Source organism: Garra rufa, chromosome 8 (assembly GCF_049309525.1).
Source record: "Garra rufa chromosome 8, GarRuf1.0, whole genome shotgun sequence".
Classification (NCBI taxonomy): domain Eukaryota; kingdom Metazoa; phylum Chordata; class Actinopteri; order Cypriniformes; family Cyprinidae; genus Garra; species Garra rufa.
The window spans coordinates 47,727,063-47,752,929 of NC_133368.1; the positions used below are offsets into that span (position 1 = coordinate 47,727,063).

Genomic DNA, 25,867 nt, shown 5'->3' on the forward strand with positions numbered 1-25,867 from the left:
TTATGAGACATATTTTCAAGTGAAAATGGATTTTAAATGTTAAAATAGCATGTTTTGTACAAGAATTGGTTGGCTGGGCTGACAAATAATAAATAAAGTGAAGAAAAGTTAATACAGTTTTATGAAACATATTAAAAAGACAAACATGTTTTATATAGAATAAGGTGCACTGTAAGACCAGGTGCATGTATTATAAAAATAGTTCATTTTGATTTCATGTTGACTTTAAGTACTCAAGGGGGCAATAACTGCAGGATATCCCTGTCGTATAGTTTGAGTTGATTGATGTCCTCACAAAGGTAGTGAATATGAAAACATGCATTACCAGCAAGCATGAGAGGAACAGAGAAAAAGCAGGAGAGTTTGTGCTTTTCAACTGATTGAGCTGCTGTCCTGAGCACCATCTGTCTGTGCGATGACTGACTGACAGCTGTCACTCATTATTTATGGACAGTGAAAGGGTCATGGGCTGACGTCTCTGTGGTGCCTCCGGTAACATGACTGTAAACATATTCGTCATTTTATTAATATACCATCAGCCTTTTTAATGGATAATGCACCTTTTTTTTTTTGTTTGAGCAAATATTGTGAAACAAGTGTTTGTTTAAAGGAATAGTTCACCCAAAAACAACAGCAAAAATTAAGTGTTATTTTAGTATCAATGAGATACTATTATAGCAGTTTTGAAATATTTTGAAAAAGTGTTTTTATATTTTCCAGTTTTATTTTTTGTTTTAGTTCAAGTTTTAGTCATTTTGTTGTGTGTTTTTGTCATTTTAGTAGTTTTAGTGTTTGTATTTATTAAATATGCTCAAATAGTTTTTAATTGATTATAATTACAGTTTTTGTTATATAATAGTACATCAAGGAAAGGTTTACTTGGCAACTACCTGGAATAAAAAGTTTTTTATATTTTATTTATTTCATGTGACGAAAATGTTTTTAGTTACAGTTTACATTTTAGTTTTAGTTAACCATGATAAAACAAACAAGCAAGCGAACAAAAACATTTTCGTTACTTGAAATAAACATGAAATAAACTATAATAAAATTCAGTTTAAAAATATATATATTTTATTTCAGTTAGTTGCCAACATCTTTTATTTTCATTTAGTATTAAAATAACTAAAATTAATTAAACTAAATATATTTATAGGTATATAAAAAAAACATCAAAAATACAAAAACATTACAGATTTTTAAAAATAACTCAAAATATTAATGTTTTAAGTTCAAATGACTCCAAAATAACTACAATTGAAAAGAAATAAAACAAAAACTATTAAAAAAATGAATAAAGTTGATAAAACACACAACAAAATTACTAGAACTTAATTACCCTAATTGTAACCATAGAAAAAACAATTTATAATCAATTATTAAATTACAGCATATCAATAATACCAAAATTACAGTAATCCTAAAAATGTTATTTTACTGTAGAACATAAATTCAAAATTTGAAAATTTTCAAATTTTTAATTTAAACATTTTTTAATATTTGAAAATGTATAGTGTAGAACACAAATTCAGAATAAAAAGACAATTTTTATTTCACTTTTATGGTGCTTTCTTGAGCTTGACATTGATCACAATCAGTTCTTGTCGAATGCATGAAGATATTTTTTCTGGTGTGTTCCACAGAAATAAAATGACATCATACAAGTTCAGAACATCAAAGAATGACAGAATGTCCATTTTGGGGTGAACTGTCCCTTTAAATTCATCAGCTGTCCGACCTGCTCTTTAGATCATGAAATATGCAATTAAAAAGTCATATTGTTTTTTTTTATCAGTATCAATGAAAGTCATAAATAATCCAGCAGTCCCAACACTGTGCTTATGGTCTCTCTGTGCTGAAAAGAGTTGGAGCGTCCCATCATGAGGCGTCCAGTCAGACAGTAGTAACTCTCATAACCACTTCTCTAGGTTTAGTGGTGGTTGCGCTGATGTTGCTGGGTGGGCTGCGTGGCTCATGCGGCCGTAGATGACTCAGTAAATGCAGGAGGTTATACGGACAGTGTTGGTCCGGTAAAGCCGGGCCATCAGCGAGAGCGTCAGTCTGGTAGGAGTCCTGCGCGGCCGCTGTGGTGTTTGTGTTCGTCGTGTCGTCGGTCACGTCGAGCGCCGGCGTCCCAGCAGCAGCCATGAGTGAAGACGGTGAAGGAGAGACGTCCGCTCCTGTCGGCTCCCTCTGGTGGAGCAGCGAACGCGTCCATTCCTCATTATTCTTCACCTCCTCGCTGTCTTTTTTCTTGTCATAGTTCAAAACTTTCCACTGCTGATTGACGGCCTGCCAGCGATGAAATATACGGAAAACTGATGGGCCCTCGTGGACGATTAGAGCTGCGGAGAAGAGAGATTCATTCGGGTTACTGTAAGCTTCTGCAATCTTTGGATAATTCTGATGCAATGATTCATGACTGAACAAAGTTTAAAGAGTCATATTGAGATATATAAAAGCTGTAAAAATTGGCACTTTTTTCTCACAGTTCTGACTATGTTTTGCAATTCTGAGTTTACATCTTGAAATTCTGTTTTTTTTTTCTTCTAGCAATTCTAAGTTTATATCTCACAATTTTAATTTATATATTGTAATTTATATCAAAATTCTGACTATATATCTCTCAGTTCTAGTTTATATCTCGCAATTCTGAGTTTATATTTGACAATTCTGAGATTAAATCTCGAAATTCTAGTTTATATCTTGCAATTCTGTGTATATATCTCTAAATTCTGACTATATATATCACAATTCTGACTCTATATCTCACAATTCTAGTTTATATCTCACATTCTGACTATATATCTGGCAATTCTGAGTTAACATCTCAAAATTCAGGTTTTTATCTCACAATTTTGAGTCTGTACCTAGCAATTCTAAATTTATATCTCACAATTCTGACTATATATCTCACAATTCTAGTTTATATCTCAAAATTCTGACTATATATCTCACAATTCTGACTATATATCTCACAATTCTGACTATATATCTCACAATTCTGACTATATATCTCGTAATTCTGAGTTAATATCTCAAAATTCTGGTGTTTCTTTCCATTTTGAGTCTGTACCTAGCAGTTTAAAGTTTATATCTCACAGTTCTAGTTTATATCCCGGAATTCTGGGTTTATATCCCAAAATTCTGAGTTTATATTTTACCATTATGAGTTTATATTTGACAATTCTGAGATTAAATCTTGAAATTCTAGTTTATATCTTGCAATTCTGTGTATATATCTCAAAATTCTGACTATATATATCACAATTCTGACTCTATATCTCACAATTCTAGTTTATATCTCACATTCTGACAATAAATCTTGCAATTCTGAGTTAACATCTCAAAATTCAGGTTTTTATCTCACAATTTTGAGTCTGTACCTAGCAATTCTAAATTTATATCTCACAATTCTGACTATATATATATCTCACAATTCTGGTTTATATCTCAAAATTCTGACTATATATCTCACAATTCTGGCTATATATCTTGTAATTCTGAGTTAATATCTCAAAATTCTGCTGTTTCTTTCCATTTTGAGTCTGTACCTAGCAGTTTAAAGTTTATATCTCACAGTTCTAGTTTATATCCTGGAATTCTGGGTTTATATCCCAAAATTCTGACTTTATCTCGCAATTCTGAGTTTATATCTTGAAATTCTGGGTTATATCTTGCAATTCCATCTTTATATTTGACAATTCTGAGTTTATATCTTGAAATTCTGGGTTATATCGTGCCATTCCATCTTTATTTTTGACAATTCTGAGTTTATATCTTGCAATTCTGAGTTTACTTCTCGAAATTCTTTTTTTTATCTCACAATTCTGAGTTTGTATCTCACAATTTATATCTTGCAATTCTGAGTTTATATCATGAAATTCTCATGTATATCTTGCAGTTCTAGTTTATATCTTGGACCAGTCTTCCATTTGAGATGAAAGGGTGGAAGAATCTAAATGAAAACACCTTTACTAACATTATAATTGAGCCTCAGGGAGAAAAACAAAAAGTATGAAGAGACCACTTTAAGAAAGTCAGACTATAGACAGCTGAAAACGCACATAATTGCAGCCCGTCTGTTCTCAGTGTTAATGAAGTGGAAAAACCCACAGAGCAGTTTGCAAACTCAGAGTGGTGTAAAACTGTACTATATGATATACTAGTTCTGTTAGTGATGAATGAGGCCAAAGATATTTATCTAAAGTGTCTGTATCTACTATGTCTACTTTGTTGCATTCCTTTCCTTTGTGCTCAGTGATTCAGAGAGCTGAATGATTATTGCAGCTTAAGTTTGGAAATAAATAATAGAATATTTAGTGGTTTTACTGTATATAACAGTATTTGCATACAAAGTTCAAGTCAGCCATAAAATAATGGCTGATGTACTGTAGTATGTGATGCAAGTACTGTTTGCATACTATGCCCAGTATAATGCAGCGTTAGTACAAGTATGATGGCAGAATGAACCCAGCCCATGTATTATTTCATACTAATGACTCATAAATCTCTGGATCCAGGCGGATGTGTGTTGAGCTCTGCGTATCTCATCTATGATTCCGTTTGAAGAAACTCCAATTCAAAATCCTGGAGTTTCTCTGTTTATGCCTGTTTCCATCTACGTTTAAACTGGAGATAATATTAATGGAAGTAGACGGCTGTGTCTGGCCCAGTTCCTCATTATTTGAAGCTCTTTCTCTCTGTGTGTTTGTCCAGCGTTAGCTGACTGTGCTTTGAGATGTTTGTGTCCTCACATGTTCTGTGCAAAAGGTTGATGACTCACGACTAAATTGCTCCTCATGCTTCTGTTTTTGTTCTCTCTTTTTTGCCTCTTTAAAAGAAATAGTTCACAAAAAAACATTTCTTTCTTCATCAGATTTGGAGAAATGTAGCATTGCATCACTTGCTCACTAATGGATCCTCTGGAGTGAATGGGTGCCGTCAGAATGAGAGTCCAAACAGCTGATAAAAACATCACAATAATCCACACCACTCCAGTACATCAGTTAACATCTTGAGAAACCAAAAGCTGCATGTTTGTAAGAAACAAATCCATCATTAAGACGTTTTTAACTTCAAGCCATTGCTTCCAGGTAAAATACTTGTCCATAATGCATAATAACAATTCCTCCAGTCAAAAAGTCACATCAAAATCCTCCACCATATTAGTTTTGGACTGTTTTCCTTGTAAACCATGCTTGATCTGAGCAGATTTCTCTCCTGATTCACACCAGACCACTTTTTCACTGAAGGAAGCGTTATTATGGATTATGGACTCATGGTATTTTGATCAGACATGATAGTTTGAAGTTAAAAACATCTTCATGATGGATTTGTTTCTTACAAACATGCATCTTTTGACTTTACAATACATTAATTGATGGACTGGAGTGGTGTGGATTATTGTGATGTTTTTATAAGATGTTTGGGCTCTTATTCTGACGGCACCCATTCACATCCATTGGTGAGCAAGTGATAGAATGCTAGATTTCTCCAAATCTGATGAAGAAATAAACTTATCTTTATCTTTGATGGCCTGAGGATGAGTACATTAACAGCTAATTTTCATTTTTGGGTCAAATATTCCTTTAAGGGAACTTAGACACAATACAAAAGTTTTTGTTTTTTTGAGAATATGGTGATTTATACATTCAAGCTCTAAAAAGGACAAAAAGCATGATGAAAATTTCATAAATTTGCTTTGACTTTATGCAAAGTTTCTACTTTTGTGAATAAAAAAAACAACTGGTGTAGAAACAATGTTCATTTAGAAAATTACTAGTAAATTTCACAATTAATTACAAAGAAATGGCAAGCATCGCATTGAATAAACATGCTTTTTTAAAGTAGATTGAAGTTGTACTTTCTATTTACAGTGTACATTAGAATTTCTAAGTGAACTTTTCCCTACGATCCAGTATTTCACTCTAATAACTAAGGATGCATGTGACACAAACAGTCTCTCCCGCTGTGTCATGTTTTATTTGCCGTTTGCACAAAGACAAACAAACTGAATCATTCAGCAGTTGATTCTTTTGCACACACAGGGGCTGAGATTCATTTGTAATTTTCTGTGATGCTATACAATTATTTATGTAAGTCAGTATTATTTTAATATCACTGATACTATTATAGGTTTTTGTTAATTATTGAAATAGAAATACAGAAAATTTGAATTAGGTTTTATTTTTATTTATTAGTTTTAGTCATTTTAGATCTTTAAGTTAAATAAAAACTAAAAATGGAAGTACTAAATATTATTGAGTTGATATTACATACTTATACATAATATGATATTTAAATCTGTTTCTCCATGTTTTTTTTAATGTCCTTTAGATTTGAATCCTGCTGGGTTGGACTCATGGTTATTTATTGTGAATCACAGAAGATGAAATGAGGTACACTATATTGCCAAAAGTATTGGGACACCCCCTTCTAATGAAAAGATTTGACTACTTTAGTCATTTCCAAGAGTACAAATCGTAATGTTTAAGCATGTAATGATTTGTGTGCTTGTAATTTTATAGCAACAGTTTGGACAAGACCCTTTCTATTCTAACATGGCAATGCCTTTGTGTATAAGCCAAAATCTCATCGCCAAACACCAATGACATGTACATACACTATGCTGCCCTCCAAAGGCAAAGTACAGTAACTACACATTTGGTCAAAATTGAGTTAAGGCTTAAAATGGGCTTTGTGACAACCGTTTTGTCTTGTGGCAAAGTCTCCTGGTTCAATTTTGTCCCGTGTCAGAGAAACGAGAGTGCCAAAATCGCAGTAGCTACAAAATCCAAACTAATACCATATGTGACCTTGGACCACAAAACCAGTCTTAAGTCGCTGGGGTATATTTGTAGCAATAGCCAAAAATACATTGCATGGTTCAAAATTTTAGATTTTTCTTTTATGCCAAAAATCATTAAGAAATTAAGTAAAGATCATCTTCCATGAAGATTTTTTGTAAAATTCCTACTGTAAATATATCAAAATGTAATTTTTGATTAGTAAAATGCATTGTTAAGAACTTAATTTGGACAACTTTAAAGGTGATTTTCTCAGTATTTTGAATTTTTTGCACCCTCAGATTCCAGATATTCAAATAGACGTATCTCGGGCAAATATTGTCCAATCCTAACAAACCATACATCAATATAAAGCTTATTTATTGAGCTTTCATATAATGTATACATCTCAGTTTTGTAAAATTTAACCTTATGACTGGTTTTGTGGTCCAGGGTCACATATATGGTGTAAAAACTTTTTACAAAAGGCATTTTTCTCAGTTGCAGTGTTGGCGCAGTTACTGCACTTTGCCTTTGTAGGGCAGAAAAAGGCACTTTCAAATCTGTGGCAACAAAGATGGAAGCACAATTCATGTATTTATAAACTGTATTTCCATCTCTGTTGCACCAGTTTTGGAAGTGTCTAAAATGACTGTACTCATATCATTGGTGTTTGGTGATGAGTTTTTGGCTCAAGGTCTGCATTTAAAGTCACACCAAAGGTGTTCAGCTGGGATTAGGATTTGGTTTTATGCAGACCAGTCAAGTTCTTCCACATTGACTGAATCAATCATTTCTATTTGAGCCTTGCTTTATACACAGGGGCATTGTCATGTTAGAATAGCAAAGGGTCCTGTCCAAACTGTTGCTATTAAATTAGAAGCACACAGTACCCTAGAATATCATTCTATGCTCATGGAAATGACTAAAGTAGATAAACCTGTTCATTAGAAGGGGGTGTCCCAATACTTTTGGCAATATAATGTATGTTGGGTTTTTGTGGTTAAATGCAGTTCAATACAGACACAGTGTGTCAATGATTTCTGCTTTTAAATGCATACTTACCCTGCATTTCTCTTGCTTAATCTCTCCTGCTTAACTGCTTATACAACTAATTATACCTGAATTCTAACTAGACCTTACTGTACATACCAATACAGACGACGTCCATGAAGCCGTACATCCCGTAACAGATCTGGAATAGCAGGTCTTGCCGTTGCCACTTGGCCGAAGGGCTGAGAGACGACCACACAAGCCACGAAATACTGGCGATGAGGAAAAGCGAACCCAAGATCGCCGCCGCTATCTGGACCTTCTCTATGACGGTGAGCGAAATTGCTTGCCACTTTATTAAAACACAAAAGAGACACAAAAGAGAATTTCAGTGCTACTGTATTTCTCTGTTCTACTCTTTAGAATTGAGATTCAAGGTTAGTTCTAATTCAGAAACAAATACAATTACTAGATTTAAATAATTTAAAAATTCCATTTAAATGCTACATTTAAATGATTAAAAAAATCTATTTTTAAATGCTACATTGAAAAATTCAATTTCAAATGCTACATTTAAATGATTAAAAAAATCCAAAAGCTAGATTCAAATGATTCAAAAAATATTTTTTTAAACTTTAGATTTAAATTATTAAAAAAAAAAAAAAAAAAAAATTTAAATGTTACATTTAAATGATTCAAAAATTCTTTTTTTAAATGCTAGATTTAAATGATTCAAATATTTCATGATTTGAAAACAAATCATTCTTAAGAACTGATTCTTTTTTAATCAAGAATCAGCCACACAGTTAGTTAGGTTTAGTTAGGTTTGAATTGCTCTAATGAAACAACATGATTCTTGACTTACTAGACCCTTGTGATTGTGTAGTTATAGATACACACAGATACACTAACTACACATTAGTTTTATCGTTTGTGATGTTGCTAATAATAATAAAAAAAAAAAAGTATGACCAAATACAGTATTGTTTTTGTTTAGTGCACTACCATTTAAAAGTTGGGGTCATTAAGATTTTTTTTTTTTTAAAGAAATTAAGCAAGGATGCATTAAATTGATCAAAAGTGACAGTATAGACATTTATAATGTTAGAAAAGATTTCTGTTTCAAAAAAATGCTGGTCTTTTGAACTTTCTATTCATTAAAGAATCCTGAAAAACAAAAATGTATCACTGTTGGAACAAAAATATGAAGCGTCACAACTGTTTTCAACATTAATAATAATCATAAATGTTTCTTAAGGAGCAAATCAGCACATTAGAATGATTTCTGAAGGATCATGTGGCACTGAAGACTAAGTAATGATGCTCATCACAGGAATAAATTACATTTTACAATATATTCGCAAATAAAATATCTATTCTAAATTGTAATAATATTTCAAAACTTTACTGTTTTACTGTATTTTTATTCAAATCAAAATTCTGTGAGCAAAATCTTATTCCACCTCACCTTACCAAAATTTCTGAATGGTAGTGTATGTGCTTAGTACACATTAATGAAAAGGATCTTCCTAAAAAGTACAAGAATTTAGTTTTGTGCCTAGTTAAGTTGTTTTGACATGTTTTACCTGTAGCGGGTTCTTGGTGCTGATGGCGATCACCTGATACTTGTAGTAACAGAGTTCACAGGTCCATGAGCCTCTTTCACTAATCCACTTGATGAGACACGGTTGATGGGTGCTGCGAACAGAGCCGCTGCAGCGACACGGGCTCAACAGCTCACCCTGAAACACACACACAGTTACACACAAGCTGTGATGATATTCTGGATAAAGAGACATTTGACACTCAGTAAACACTCCATTACTTTGAACACACAGAATGAAGGGAATATTAACACTGTAAAGCCTGACATATGGAACAATAGTCAGTCATATCTTTTTGTATACTAAGTTTGTATATGTGGCTTTTTTCATTTATTTTTTTGGCTCATATGGTATGATATAGTGAGAATATGGAGGAAATGTACAGTTGAGGTCAAATGTTTACAAACACCTTGCAGAATCTGCAAAATGTTAATTATTTACCAAAATAAGAGGGATCATACAAAATGTTTTTTTTTTTTAGTACTGACCTGAATAAGATTTTTCACATAAAAATGTTTACATATAGTCCACAAGAGAAAATAATAGTTTAATAGTAGAATAGTAAAATAATAATAGAGTTTATAAAAAAAAAAAAAAACAGTTCAAAAGTTTACACCCCCTTGATTCTCAATACTGTGTTGTTACCTGAATGATCCACAGCTGTGTTTTTTGTTTAGTGATAGTTGTTCATGAGTCCCTTGTTTGTCCTGAACAGTTAAACTGCCTGCTGTTCTTCAGAAAAATGCTTTAGGTCCCACAAATTCTTTGTTTTTTTAGCATTTTGTGTATTTGAACCCTTTCCAACAATTACTGAGGACAACTGAGGGACTATTTCTGAAGGTTCAAATGCTCACTGATGCTCCAGAAGGAAAACCCATGCATTAAGAGCCAGGGTTGAAAACTTTTGTAATTTGAAGATCAGGGTAAATTTAACTTATTTTGTCTTCTGAGAAACACCTATCTTCTGTAGTTTCTAAAGGGCAGTACTAAATGAAAAAATATGATATGGAGACAAAACAAGAAATAATGTACACATCTTCATTCTGTTCAAAAGTTTTCACCCCCGGCTCTTAATGCATGGTTTTTCCTTCTGGAGCATCAGTGAGTGTTTGAACCTTCTTGCATATGAGTCCCTCAGTTGTCCTCAGTGTCAAAAGATGGATCTCAAAATCATGCAGTCATTGTTGGAAAGGGTTAAAATACACAAAAACGCTGGAAAACCAAAGAATTTGTGGGACCTGGAGGATTTTTCTGAAGAACAGCAGGCAGTTTAACTGTTCAGGACAAACAAGGGACTCATAAACAACTATCACTGAACAAAAAAAAAAAAAAAAAAAAAACACCTGTGGATCATTCAGGTAACAACACAGTATTAAAAATCAAGCGTATGTAAACTTTTGAAAGGGGTAATTATTATAAATTCAAGTATCTATCTTGTGGACTATATGTAAACGTGTTTTATGTGAAATATCTTCTTCAGGTCAGTAATAAATAAAAAATAGCATGCATTTTGTATGAACCCTCTTATTTTGGTAAAATAATTCACATTTTGCAGATTCTGTAAGGTGTATGTAAACTTTTGACGTCAACTGTACATGGACAAAAGTGGAAGAAATCAATGAAATCTTTATAACATTATAGCAGATACTTGCATAAAATTATAAAATGATCAATATGTCTTAGTAAGATGAGATTTAAATGATTCAAACATATAATGCAATACAATGATCCGTGAATGAATCCTTCCTCAAAAGCCTGATCATATTTGATACTCCCATTTGAACCAGATTTTTCCAAAAAGATTATAACCAAGTAAAGCTAAGCTGCTTCAGTCCAGTAAGTGTTCATTTTAAAATACTACTAAATATATAAAAGTTATTCTTGCATTTACTTTATAAAAATGAGCAAAGATTTCAGACAAAAAGACATGTGAACCGAAAACCAAAGGTGGAAGTTTGTACAATCGCACTTATAGGCCTTTTACTTGCTAAAACAGTCTAAACTATCAATCAGATGACATAAAGCCTTTAATAGAGATTGACAGTAAACCTATGCAACCATTTTTAGCAAATTTTGATCAGGTTGATCACTTATAGACCTTAGAAATGCATGCATCAAATATACAATACAGTAGGCTTTATAGGGTTAATTCTAGTGTTATATTTTTCTTTTGTTTGCTGTAAATGTATTTTTAAAAAGCTTTTATTATCTGCGCTTTTTCCAATACAAAGCACTTATTCACTGTTTTATCTTGGCTTTGTAGAAGCTGCAGTTAACAATTCAGACATAATGAAAAATGAAGTGTGTGAACTGACAAATTCAGAACAAATCATTTATCTTCCTCATGGACACTGTAGGAATTTTAAGTAGAAAAAGAGAACTAAAGGCCAGCATTCATTCAGAGTGTCTTTTAAGTGCACTATATAAAGTAAACTACTTTTTTTGGTGAACTGCACTACAAAGAAATTACTATTTGAATTCAACACGGAAGCATAAATTGATCAAAAGTGAGAGTAAAGACATTTAAAATGTTACAAAGTATTCATATTTAAAATAAATGCTGCTCTTGTGAACCTTCTATACAACAATTAGACATTCAGAGTGAATTTTAAGTGCATTAAATACTGTAAACTACTACTTACTGGAAGCTCTGAAAATGACAGTAAACTACTTTTTTGTGAACTGCACTACCATTTGAAAGAAATTGCTATTTTTATTTAACAAGGAAGCATAAACTGATCAAAAGTGAAAGCAAAGACATTTATAATGTTACAAAATATTTATATTTAAAATAATTGCTGCTCTTTTAGACATTTAGAGTGACTTTTAAGTGCACTATATACAGTAAACAAATTTTTTGGTGAACTGCACTACCATTTGAAAGAAAGTACAATTTTTATTCAACAAAGAAGCATGAATTGATCAAAAGTGAAAGCAAAGACATTTAAAATAAATGCTGCTCTTTTGAACTTTTTATACAACAATTAGACATTCAGAATGACTTTTAAGTGCACTATATACAGTAAACTATTATTTACTGGATCATAAGAAACTTTGAAAATCACAGTAAACTACTGTTTTTTAGTAAATCATATATAATTTGTGACCCTGGACCACAAAACCAGTCTTAAGTCGCTGGGGTATGTTTGTAGCAATAGCCAAAAGTACATTGCATGGGTCAAAATTTTAGATTTTTCTTTTATGCCAAAAATCATTAAGAAATTAAGTAAAGTTCATGTTCCATGAAGATTTTTTGTAAAATTCCTACTGTAAACATATCAAAATGTAATTTTTGATTTGTAATATGCATTGTTAAGAACCTAATTTGGACAACTTTAAAGGTGATTTTCTCAGTCTTTTAGATTTTTTTGCATCCTCAGATTTCTGATTTCAAATAGATGTATCTCAGCCAAATATTGTCCTATCCTAACAAACCATACATCAATAGAAAGCTTATTCATTGAGCTTTCATATGATGTATAAATCTCAGTTTTGTCAAATTTAACCTTATGACTGGTTTTGTGGTCCAGGGTCACATTTATTGTTTTCTCTCCCTAATTTACATTTCAACGTTGTTGTGTTGGGATAGGAATTAATTGCTAATCAAATAAATAAATCATTCAGTACTGTAGTACTATGACATCTCAAAAATGGACTTTTCTGCTCAGTATATATGTATGCTGTCAATTTGTGTGCATATTAGAGTATTCTGGCGTTAGTTAAGCAACACACCCTCGGCAAACTAATTTAGACTGGTTGAATCTGGTTTTTGTCAGTAGGCAGCTCAGTATGTTTTGGACCAGAGCCTCTAGTGTGTGTCTAGTGTAGTATATTTACTACTGGACTGTGTTGTAGTGACTTATGCGTGTGTAATACTCTGCTCTGCTGTGTGTAGATGACAGTGTTGATCGAATGCGGATGGATGTAGACATCCTGACTATGGTGTCTGTGAAGCGTAGCTGAGGAGCAGACACAGGAACAGGTGCGGCGCAGTGTGAGCGCTCACCTTCGAGCAAACGCGCAAACACTAACGCTAGCGTCACGCTGAGAGACATCGACACTCGCACACACAACGTGCCCTCTCATTTCTCTCTGGTGTATAAACAGAACGCCAGTTAAATGTTTCAAAACTGTTTCTCAGGTCAGAACATGAAAACACAGATCAGATCAGTTGAGGTTAAACTGGTGCAGTAATGATCTGGATGTTATTGCTCAGAGTTTGCTCATTCAAAGCTTTAGATACATAATGGAGCTCTCATTTAAGTTTCATTTATTGACATTACAACTTAATTAGGAGAGATGCAAATCAACACAGTTGATACTTGACTAAAACATGTCTGAAAACTGCATTATGTCTCCTGAGCAATGAATGAGCCACCTCTGAGTACACAATGGGCTTTAAAACTCAGAATAGCATGGATTTGACGAGAAATATTTGAGTTCATATTGAGATCTCTGACTTTTGATTGGAAACTGTGTTATTGCGGCAATAATTGCGGTAATCTGAGCACTGTTTGAGACAGTATTGAGATCAATGGGGTCTTTTTTCTCATGAAAAACATATTGTTGGTGCTTATAGGTTGTTTTTTACGAGAAACATCTGAGACAGGGTTGATACTTGAATAAAATGTGTAAAAAGTCCATTATGTCTCCTTAGCAATGAATGAGCCATCTCTGAGCACACAATGAGCTTTAAAACTAGAGAGAATAGCATGGATTTGATGAAAAATATTTGAGTTCATATTGAGATGTTGAGATATTAAGATCTTGATTGCAGACAGTATTGAGATCAATGAGGTCTTTTTTCATAATGGAAAACATCTTGTTGGTGCTCATAGATTTTTTTTAATAAGAAACATGTGAGACAAAGTTGATACTTCAATAAAACATGTAAAAAAAATCAATCATGTCTGAGCAATGAATGAGCAACCTCTGAGCACACAGCTAGCTTTAAAACTAATGAGAAAACAATTGACTTAGGAGATTTGATAAGAAGTATTTGATCTCAATATGAACTCAAATATTTTCTCAAATGTTTTATTCAAGTATCAACTTTGTCTCAGATGTTCTCATAAAAAAAAACTGAGCACCAACAAGATGTTTTTCATTACGAAAAAAGACCCATTGATCTCGATATGGTCTCAAACAGTGCTCAGATTTGCTGCAATAACAATGTTTTCATTCAAAAGTCAGATATCTCTATATAAACTCAAATACTTCTTATCAAATCTCCTAAGTCCATTGTTTTCTCATTAGTTTCTCATTAGTTGTGCTCAGAGATGGCTCATTCATTGCTCAGGAGACATAATGGACTTTTTACACATTTTATTCAAGTATCAACCTTGTCTCAGATATTTCTCATAAAAAAAAACAACCCATCAGCACCAACAATATGTTTTTCATGAGAAAAAAGACCCCATTGATCTCACTATGGTCTCAAACAGTGCTCAGATTTGCCGCAATGACACAGTTTCCAATCAAAAGTCAGAGATCTCAATATGAACTCAAATATTTTCTCAAATGTTTTATTCAAGTATCAACTTTGTCTCAGATGTTTCTCATTAAAAAAAAACTGAGCACCCAACAAGATGTTTTTCATTACGAAAAAAGACTGACTTTTGATTGGAAACTGTGTCGTTGCAGCAAATCTGAGCACTGTTTGAGACCATATTGAGATCAATGGGGTCTTTTTTCTCATGAAAAACATCTTGTTGGTGCTTATAGGTTGTTTTTTACGAGAAACATCTGAGACAAGGTTGATACTTGAATAAAATGTGTAAAAAGTCCATTATGTCTCCTTAGCAATGAATGAGCCATCTCTGAGCACACAATGAGCTTTAAAACTAGAGAGAATAGCATGGATTTGATGAGAAATATTTGAGTTCATATTGAGATGTTGAGATATTAAGATCTTGATTGCAGACAGTATTGAGATCAATGAGGTCTTTTTTCATAATGGAAAACATCTTGTTGGTGCTCATAGATTTTTTTTAATAAGAAACATGTGAGACAAAGTTGATACTTCAATAAAACATGTAAAAAAAATCAATCATGTCTGAGCAATGAATGAGCAACCTCTGAGCACACAGCTAGCTTTAAAACTAATGAGAAAACAATGGTCTTAGGAGATTTGATGAGAAATATTTGAGTTTATATTGAGATCTCTAACTTTTGATTGAAAACATTGTTATTGCAGCAAATCTGAGCACTGTTTGAGACCATATCGAGATCAATGGGGTCTTCTTTTCCTAATGAAAAACATCTTGTTAATGCTCAAAGGTTGTTTTTTTTTTTTTATGAGAAACATCTGAGAGAAAGTTCATACTTAAATAAAACATGTTTGAAACTTTGTTATGTCTCCTGAGCAATAAATGAGCAACGTCTGAGCACATAATCAGCTTTAAAACTAATGAGAATAGCATGGATTTGATGAGAAATATTTGAGTTCATATTGAGATTTTGAGATATTAAGATCTTGATTGCAGACTTTGGGTCTTTTTCCTCATAAAAAACATCTTGTTGCTAGCTTCACAACAGTGAAACTAATGAGAAAACAATGGATTTAGAAGATTTGATGAGAAATATTTGAGTTCTTATTGAGATCTCTGACTTTTGATTGATTGCAGATTTTGGTATTGTGGCAAATCTGAGCATTGTTTAAGAAAGTATTGAGATCAATTGGGTCTTTTTCCTCATGAAAAACATCTGAGACAAAGTTGATGTTTTAATAAAAAAATCAATTATGTCTGAGCAATGAATGAGCAACCTCTGAGCACAACGCTAGCTTTAAAACTAATGAGAAAACAGTAGACTTGACAAGAAATATTGGAGTTCGTATTGAGATCTCTGACTTTGGACTGCAAATTTTGGAATTGTGGCAAATCTAAGAACTGTTTGAGACAGTATTGAGATCAATGCAGACTTTTTTCTCATGAAAAACATCTCGTTAGTGCTCATTGGTTGTTTTTTTGAGAAACATCTGAGACAAAGCTGATACTTGAATAAAACATGTCTAAAAAATCTCTTATGTCTCCTGAGCAATGGATGTGCAACTTCTGAGCACACAATCAGCTTTAAAACTAATGAGAGAACAGCATGGATTTGATGAGAAATATTTGAGTTCATATTGAGATCTGACTTTTGATTGATTACGGAATTTGGCATTATGGCAAATCTGAGCGTTGTCTGAGACAGTATTGAGATCAATGGGGGTCTTTTTCCTCATCTTGTTAGTGTTCATAGGTGATAAACATCTGAGAAAAAGTTGCTACTTAAATATAACATGTCTGAAAACTCTCATCTCCTGAGCAATGAATGAACAACCAATGAGCTTTAAAACTAATGAGAATAGCATTTACTTAGAAGATTTGATGAGCACTATTTGAGTTCATATTGAGAACTCGATTATGTCTCCTGAGCAGTAAATGAGCAAACTCTCAAATACTGAGCTTTAAAAATAGCAGTAATGTTGAATTGATTTAATGTTTTAATGAGAAATATTTGATGTTATATTGAGATCTCTGACTTTTCAATGCAGACTTCAGCATTATGGCAAATCAGAGCACTGTTTGAGACAATATTATGATCATTGAAATTACTGGGGTCTTTTTGCACAGAAGAAACAAACAACTGAGAAGCAGGAGACACATTTTGTTCTCCATTAGTTTCCTAGGAGAAACAATTGAAATATAAAAGAGATCTCATTTGTGATTATTTTATTGCTCATTGGTGGCTCTTTCATAGCTTAAAAGACTTAATGTATTTTTTTTAAGTTTGTGAGCCACAAATGAACCCATAGCTCTCACTGAATGTGGATATATAAATGTTTGAGTTCATATTGAGATTTCTGACGTCCCTTTATTTCTCATAAAGTCAGATTATTTGATCTTCAGATACATTGATGAGAAATATTTGAGTTTAAATCGAGATTTCTACTTTTGATCACAGATGTTGGTATCTTTTCAAATCTGAACACAGTTTGAGACATTGTTGAGATCTTTGGAGGAATAACATGGGATTTAGTTTTTTATTCCTCAGGAGAAACATCTGAGAAGACCTAAAATGCTCCATTAATCGCACTGCTGCCTAGCTTAAACAATCAAAATAGTCAAGAAATCTCATCCGTGCTTCTTCTGCCAAAGAGAGGAGCTCACAGTAAAAGCCGCCTCGAGCTCAACTTAACGTGAGTATTACATAAGCACGACCCCGATGCTCCTTCAGCCAAGAGGAGCGCTACCTCCGTCACAGCGTCGAGAGGAAATAGAAAGGGAGTGTTGGTACAGACACAGGCCTGTCTGCAGATGGACTTAGTGGGAGCGAGTTGGCCGGACAGTATGAGGAGAGCAGGAACAGCCAATGGGAGGAGGGCGGCACAGGAGGAGACGGGGAGCGCGTCCAAACCTGCAGCCTAATCCACCTCCGTGTTCTTAGGGCAGCGAGTGAGCAGCACAAATCAGACAGCCATTACAACTGTGACAATCTGTTTCACTTACTCCACCGAGAGCCACACTGCGGATAAAGAGTTTAATGCCGTCCATTTCACTCCTGTTCAAGGTAGTGACAACCAAACGTTCAATACGGGCACATAATGTGAACGGAAATAGTTAATGAAGTGGTGTCACTCTCTTTTGGACACTGTCAGATCTTATGAGATTCAATAAAACATCTAACCCTTTTTTAAAAATGCTAGTTTTTCTTATGGCATTGGACTAAAAAATTACTGTCTCACACTTTGCTTAAACCCTATTATGAATGTTAGAATGGTCACAGATCAGCGATCTCCATGTAAAACTGATTGTGCAGTCCAAACCAAAAGTCATAGAGACTTGAAACTTGGATGGATGGTAGTACTCACACTGCCTACAATGTGACCAAGGCATGCCCCAATCAGCCTGATGGGGGGGCGCTACAGGGAACAAAAGTATGAAATTGCTCATAATTCCTAAACCGTCAGTTGCAGACTCAAGTGTCTTATGCCGTTGTAATCCTTGGCTCACGCTGGACAAAATGCATTCGATCATGAAAAAAATCGAAATAATCCTAGGTTTTTCACCCAATTGATCAAACGTTCATTACATGCACGTAATGTGAACAGAAGTGAACGGAAGTAGTTAATGAAGTGGTGTCACTCTCTTTTGGACAGTGTCAAGTCTTATGAGATTTACTAAAACATCTAACCCTTTTTTCCTTAAAATGCAAGTTTTCCATATTGCATTGGACTAAAAATTTACTGTCTTTGCTCACACCTCGCTGAAACCCTATTATAAATGTTAGAATGGTCACGAATCAGCGATCTCCATGTAAAACTGATTGTGCAGTCCAAACCAAAAGTCGTAGAGACTTGAAACTTGGAGGGATGGTAGTACTCACACTGCCTACAAAGTGACCAAGACTTGCCCCAATCGGAACAACAGGGGCGCTACAGCCATCAAAAGTATGAAGTCACTCATAACTCCTACACCATCAATCGCAAGCTCAAGTGTCTTATGCCGTTGGAATCCTTGGCTCACACCGGACAAAATGCATGTCTTACATTCGATCGTGAGCCTGGCAAAATTGTTTAATTATTATGCATTTTTTGAAAAACCTACATTTGCAAAATAGTCCTAGGTTTTTCACCCAACTGATCAAACGTTCATTACATGCACGTAAAGTGAACAGAAGTGAACGGAAATAGTTAATGAAGTGATGACACTATCTTTTGGACACTGTCAGCTCTTATGAGATTTACTAAAACATTCAACCCTTTTTTTTTTTTTTTTTAAAGCAAGTTTTCCTTATTGCATTGGACTAAAAATGTACTGTCTTTGCTTACACTTCGCTGAAACCCGATTGTAAATGTTAGAATGGTCACGGATCAGCGATTTCCATGTAAAACTAATTGTGCAGTCCAATCCTTAAGTCGTAGAGACTTGAAACTTGGAGGGATGGTAGTACTCACACTGCTTACAAGTTGACCAAGGCTCGCACCAATCAGCCTGACGGGGGCGCTACAGCGACCAAAAGTATGAAATCACTTATAACTCCTAAACCGTCAGTTACAGGTTCAAGTGTCTTATGCCGTTGGCTCATGCCGGACAAAATGCACGCCTCCGATTTGATCGTGAGCCTGGCGAAATATTTGAGTATTTAGCATTTTTTGAAAGACCTACTTTTGCGAAATAGTCCTAAGTTTTCCACCCAATTGTTCAACTGTCATTACATGCACATAATGTAACCAGAAGTGAACGGAAGTAGTTAATGAAGTGGTGTCACTCTCTTTTGGATACTGTCAGCTCTTATGAGATTACTAAAACATCTAACCCTTTTTTTTTCTAAAAATGCAAGTTTTTGCATCAGACTAAAAACTTACTGTCTTTGCTCACACTTTGCTGAAACCCTAACATTGTAAATGTTAGAATGGTCATGGATCACTGATCTCCATGTTAAACTGGACTTGCAGTCCAAACCAAAAGTCGTAGAGACTTGAAACTTGGAGAGATGGTAGTACTCACACCGGTAGCTAGTACAACATGACCAAGGCTCACTCCAATCGTCCTGACGGGGGATTTACTAAAACATCTAACCCTTTTTTTTTTTTCTAAAAATGCAAGTTTTTCTTATCGCATTGGACTAAAAACGTACTGTTTTTGCTCACATTTTGCTGAAACCCTATTTTAAATCTTATAAAGGTCACGGATGAGCAATCTCAGTGTAAAACTAATTGTATAGTCCAATCAGTAAGTCGTAGAGACTTGAAACTTGGAGGGTTGGTAGTACTCCCACCGCCGACAACGTGACCAAGGCTCACCCCAATTTTAGCAAAAGTTTTAGTAAAATGCCTATAACTTCTGAATGTAATGAAATATATTAACCAAACTCAGAACACTTATGTGCTTATGAGCTCAATCTGAGGTCACAGGAAAAAAAATCGCAGAGCTTTGACACTAGTAAGCACTGTAAAAGGCAAAAAACTCCTCATTCCAGACAACTTTGCCTCTATAACCACTGCTGTCAATCAAACTGTTTGTTAAATGATTGAGATGATATAAAAAGCTACTTTTGCAAACTAGTCCTAGGTTTTTTGTTCAATCTGGAAAAAATGCAGTAAAATTCTCTGGACTTATTAGGACAATAATTATCGAAAAAAAGTGGAAATTTACCCTTTAGAAAGCTATAACGGTTCGTTTAGAAATAGGGGTCTGTCCAACTTAACCTAAAATCCTATGAAGCCTAAAGGAAAACTGAAAACCTGCTGAGCACATGTGACAGGTGATTCTAAACAAGCATGCAACGTTTTAAGGGGATCGGACCACTGCTGGTTCTATAACAGTCATAAAAAAAAAAAAACATTATATTTTTATAAATAAAATGTAGTGTCTTTTTCCTTATATGCTTAAATGCCTTAAGTGACTGAACCCCAGTAATCGCTGCTTGCAGCTATATTTTTTACTTTTTAGGTATTTTTCCCTCCTTGTTGCACTTCTGGTGTTTCAAAAATGACAAGCCAACAAAAAATTGCCTATAACTTTCTTGTCATGCAATATTATTATCAAATATTGGATTTAATCATTTCATCAAGTTGTTTTCTTTTAATTAGTACAGGTTTTGTATTTGTATTTTAGAATCTGAGGGTACAAAAAAATCTAAATATTGAGAAAGTTTTCCAAATGAAGTTGGATGAATGATTGCAATGAAGCAATGCACATTACTAAACAAAAATTACGTTTTGATATATTTACAGTAGGAAATGTACAAAATATCTTAATGGAACTTGATCTTTACTTAATATCCTAATGATTTTTTAACCCATAAAATGTATTTTTGGCTATTACTACAAATACACCAGTGCTATAAGACTGGTTTTGTGGTCCATTTGTCCCTTTTTTACAGAAAAAAATCAGTTCATTTTAATGGACTTCTTAGAAAACAAGATTTATATACTGTTATTACCCCAACTTAGTAATATTCCTTTCATTAAAGAAGGGTTGAACATATTAGAGAGCTGCTGTAAAGCATTGAAAAATGTTAATTTATAATGTTCTATTTGAGTTATGCAGATTGAGACTTCATATAAACCTTCAAAATGTTCTTAAACAGGGTCAGATGTGTTAAACAGATCTCAGAGCAGCTGAAAGCGTGATCAAATAAGAATAAAAATGGCATGTCACGTCAAAAAGGTTGCCAGCTCTAATAACAGCCATTTAGCCTGAAGGGTGTGAAAAAGCGTGCGGCATGGGTCTGCAGAACCCAGAGTACCTTAGTCAGATTGTAACTCCCCTGTAAAACTGTGTCAGTCGTGTGCCGCTCTGAATTATGAATAAGTATGACTCAGAAATAAATAAACATCTGAGACGGTGCCGGGCGGAGGGAGACTCGAGGGGGATTCTCAGCTAGACTTCAAGGAGAGGGAGAAACCATGTCACTGATTGACACTCTTTAAATTAAATTAGCTGGCGAGATTAAAAACAGCCACTCCTGACAGAATTGTGATGCGCTTTAGGGGTGTTTGATAAAAACTGGATTTTTATGTCTATTTAAAAGTTGAGACACATCATAAAAACAGTGTAAAATCAACACAAACATTAAAATGTAAGTTTTAAACTGTCCTGGACTTTCCATAATCTAGTTTTTAATTTTTATTATTTAACTTATTTATTTATTTTGAAAATATATATTTTTTATAAAATTGTACATATACACTAGTAGTCAAATGTTTTTGAACGCAAAGATTTAAAAAAATATCTTCTGCTCAACAAGCCTGCATTTATTTGATCCAAAGTACAACAAAAACAGTAAAATTGTAAAATATTTTTTACTAATTAAAAATCTATTTGCATATGTTTTAAAATGTAATTTATTGTCATTTGTAATTATTCTTGTGATTTTAAAGCCAAATTTTTTGCATCATTACTTCAATCTTTAGTGTCACATGATCCTTCAGAAATCATTCTAATATGCTGCTTTGCTGTTCAAGAAACATTTTATTATTATTATTATTATTATCAATATTTAAAACACTAGATGAATAGAAAGATCCAAAGATCAGGATTTATCTGAAATAAAAAGCTTTTGTATCATTATACACTATAGCATTCAAAAGCTTAGTCAGTATAATTTTTATTATTATTTTTTTTTTGTACAAAAAATTTTGAAATTAATACTTTTATTTAGCAAGACTGCTTTAAATTGATCAAAAGTGATTATAAAGATTTATAATAATAATAAAAAATGGTTTTAAGCAGCAAATCAGAATATTAGAATGATTTCTAAAAGATCATGTGACTGGAGTGGAAAGAATTATGGCAAAAATGCATTTTAAAATATATGCAAATAGAAAATCCTTATTTTAAATAGTAAAATTATTTCAAAATTTTACAGTTTTTCTGTTCTTTGGATCAAATAAATGCAGGCTTGGTGAGCAGAAGAGACTTCTTTAAAAACATTAAAAATGTTACTGTCCAAAAACTTTTGACTGGTAGTGTACTAGACATTTTTCTTTTTCAAAAACAAAAAATATGCATTTATCAAGGTTGCAAAAACGGAACAAAATAAAAGTCCTCTTAAGGGTTGGTGATGAACATTTGAAGGTTAAGCTCGTTCCTGCACTGATCATTTGTACTCTGTTCACAGAAAGTGCCGAGTGCAGTAATCCATACGGAGATATCCATATCAGACCTACTTTTCAGATTTATGGTAAGTAGGTCATTTTACTAAATGTGTCAGACTGATTCCTTATTTGGTTCCATGTGAATTAAAACATGATTTCATGTCCTGAGTTCATGCTAGCTGGCAAACAACAACTTTTCCACATGTATGTTATAAATTAGAAAAATCTTGTTTGCTATACATGTACCATGCTTTTCATGAGATAAAAGGAAACCTCTAAGTAACCTAAACTAATAATATTGTGCTTAAATATGTGTGTATCCAGCACATTTATACTTATTACATGCCATCTAAGGTCCTTTGAAAGCCCAGCACTCTGGTTTACAAACCACTTCCACTTTCCAGCAACATTCCCGCTGCTCTAAAGAGGCCAAATGAATTGAATCTGTTGTAAATAACAAAATATATGCCAAGGAAGGGCTGCCTTTGACTCTTAATGATGCACGAATGTACCGGACAACAAAAGGCGGCACATAAGCGCAGCCTTAAGCCGTTCTGAAATAGCATTTTCCATCATTGGCTTGCTGGAGGGACATTGAAAATTTGGGCCTCCATTCAGTGTGATGTGAATGTAATGTGGCAGAGAAGTGGAGTGTAGACCTGTGTTATTGTGAATGCACAGAGCCGTGCCTCCGCATGATTACTGCATGCAAAATAATGCGTCCTTATCCGACGTGGCCATAAAGACATCCAGAAGAGCTGTGCTGGACATTTGTCTTCATGTTGCTTCGAAAGCTCTTTATTTCATCAATTGACTGTCTGCATGGTCTAAAATGACAAAACTGCGAGGAATAGTTCAACCAAAGCTAAAATTTGCTGAAAATGTACTCACCCTCGAGGAATCCCAGATGTAAATGAGTTTGTTTCTTCATCAGATTTTCACTTTCGCATCAATGGATCTGATGAATGAGAGTCTAAAAAAGCTGATAAAACCATCACAATAATCCACAAGTAATCCACATCACTCCAGTCCATCAGTTAACATCTTGAGAAGCCAAAAGATGCGTTTGTAAGAAACGCATCCATCATTTTTAGACATTTTTAATCACTTCTGGACAAAATCCATAGAATCCATAAATCCACCCACATATTTGTTTAAGTCCTGTTTTGGACTGTGTTGGCTTGTAAACAGTGTTTGATTATGCAGATATCCCTCCTGATTAAGACAAAATTGACTTTTTTCACTGGTGGAAGCATTATTATGGATTATGGATTTGTATTTTGTCCAGAGTTAAGGGTTTAAAGTTCAAAAACATCTTAATGATGGATTTGTTTCTTACAAACATTCAGTTTTGGCTTCTCAAGATGTTAATTAATGGACTGGAGTGGTGTGGATTACTTGTGGATTATTGTGATGTTTTTATCAGCTGTTTCGACTTTCAGTCTGATGGCACCCATTCACATTCAATGGTGAGCAAGTGAAGTGATGCTACATTTCTCCAAAACTGATGAAGAAACAAACTAATTTACATCTTGGATGGCGTGAGGGTGAGAACATTTTCAGCAAATTTTCAGTTTTGGATGAACTTTTACTTTGATTTTAGACTGTGACTGTATCCACATAGCTGTTTCTGTAATATTTTATGTACTGTAACACTTGTTTGATCATTTAAATGAAGTAAACAATCTTGCATGTTTGTCCGCTTCTCAAACTCTCAGTTAAACTCTCCAGTTTTTCTCAGTTAATTGATGGACTGGAGTGGTGTGGATTACTTGTGGATTATTGTAATGTTTTTATCAGCTGTTTGGACTCTCATTCTGACGGCACCCATTCACATCCATTGGTGAGCAAGTGATGGAATGACACATTTCTCCAAATCTGATGAAGAAACAAACTCATCTACATCTTGGATGACCTGAGGGTGAGAACATTTTCTGCAAATTTTGATTTTTGGATGAACTATTACTCTGATTTTAGACTGTGACTGTATCTACACAGCTGTTTCTGTAATATTTTATGTACTGTAACACTTGTTTGTTCTTTTAAATGAGGTAAAAACTCTTGCATGCTTGTCTGCTTCTCAAACTCTCAGTTAAACTCTTTCCATCTCTTTCTCATGAATCTCTTTGTCTGCTAAAATGGCAGTACAGATGTCGAGGCTCTCTGGAGTAAAAGCATGTTTGAGGCACGTAATACCACAGGGATCCCAGGAGCAGATTGATTCTGTGACTGTACATCTCTCTCTTGTCTGAATCTGTGTCTCTGCAGGTCTACAAAAAGCTGAGGTGAAAACAGCAGAGAAACTTCACGAAGTGAACGCCACAAATGAAAGCAATCTTCTGGGTTCAACACAAGTTCTCAGATTTTAAAAAAGCAGAATTCACCACAGTAATGCACAGAGCCAGTTTGTACATCAATTATTAAGTAAAAATGTATTTATTTTGACATAAAGTGTCTGCATTGTTTCTAGATCCATAAACCTCTGGTGCGGTGCTGGAAGATGCTGAAGCTACATCAAAAAAGCGACAGCAGGTTGCACACTTCTAAGGGATCAAACGCCGGCCAACAAGCCTCAAAACAAGAATGCTAACAGATCGCTCTCTCCAGGTATTATAGACCTCACTGGTTTGCTAAATGTAAACAGTCTCTATCCTCATGCATATTGTAAATGTTACTAGCTTTACGCTGCGAAAATGATTTTCTTCTTCAGTATTTTTGTCTTGTTTTTAAGTACAAATGTGACCCTGGATTTTTCTTTTATGCCAAAAATCATTGGGATATTACGTAAAGATCATGTTCCATGAAGACACTTGGTCAATTTGGTCAATTCTACTGTAAATATATCAAAACGTAATTTTTGATTAGTAATATGCATTGCTAAGAACTTTATTTGG

General features: G+C 33.9%; 1 protein-coding gene across 1 annotated transcript in view; it reads right to left on the bottom strand.

Moving 5' to 3' along the window:
* Window positions 1-1,527: 1,527 nt before the first annotated feature.
* Window positions 1,528-25,867, bottom strand: part of LOC141341221 (E3 ubiquitin-protein ligase MARCHF4-like) — a 32,286-nt gene continuing 7,946 nt past the window's right edge. The window contains exons 2-4 of the mRNA XM_073846369.1: window positions 9,368-9,523; window positions 7,941-8,133; window positions 1,528-2,345 (exon numbers count right to left, since the gene is read on the bottom strand). Coding sequence (XP_073702470.1) covers window positions 1,894-2,345; window positions 7,941-8,133; window positions 9,368-9,523 — 801 coding nt within the window. The 3' untranslated portion in view covers window positions 1,528-1,893. The remainder of the gene's footprint in view (window positions 2,346-7,940; window positions 8,134-9,367; window positions 9,524-25,867) is intronic.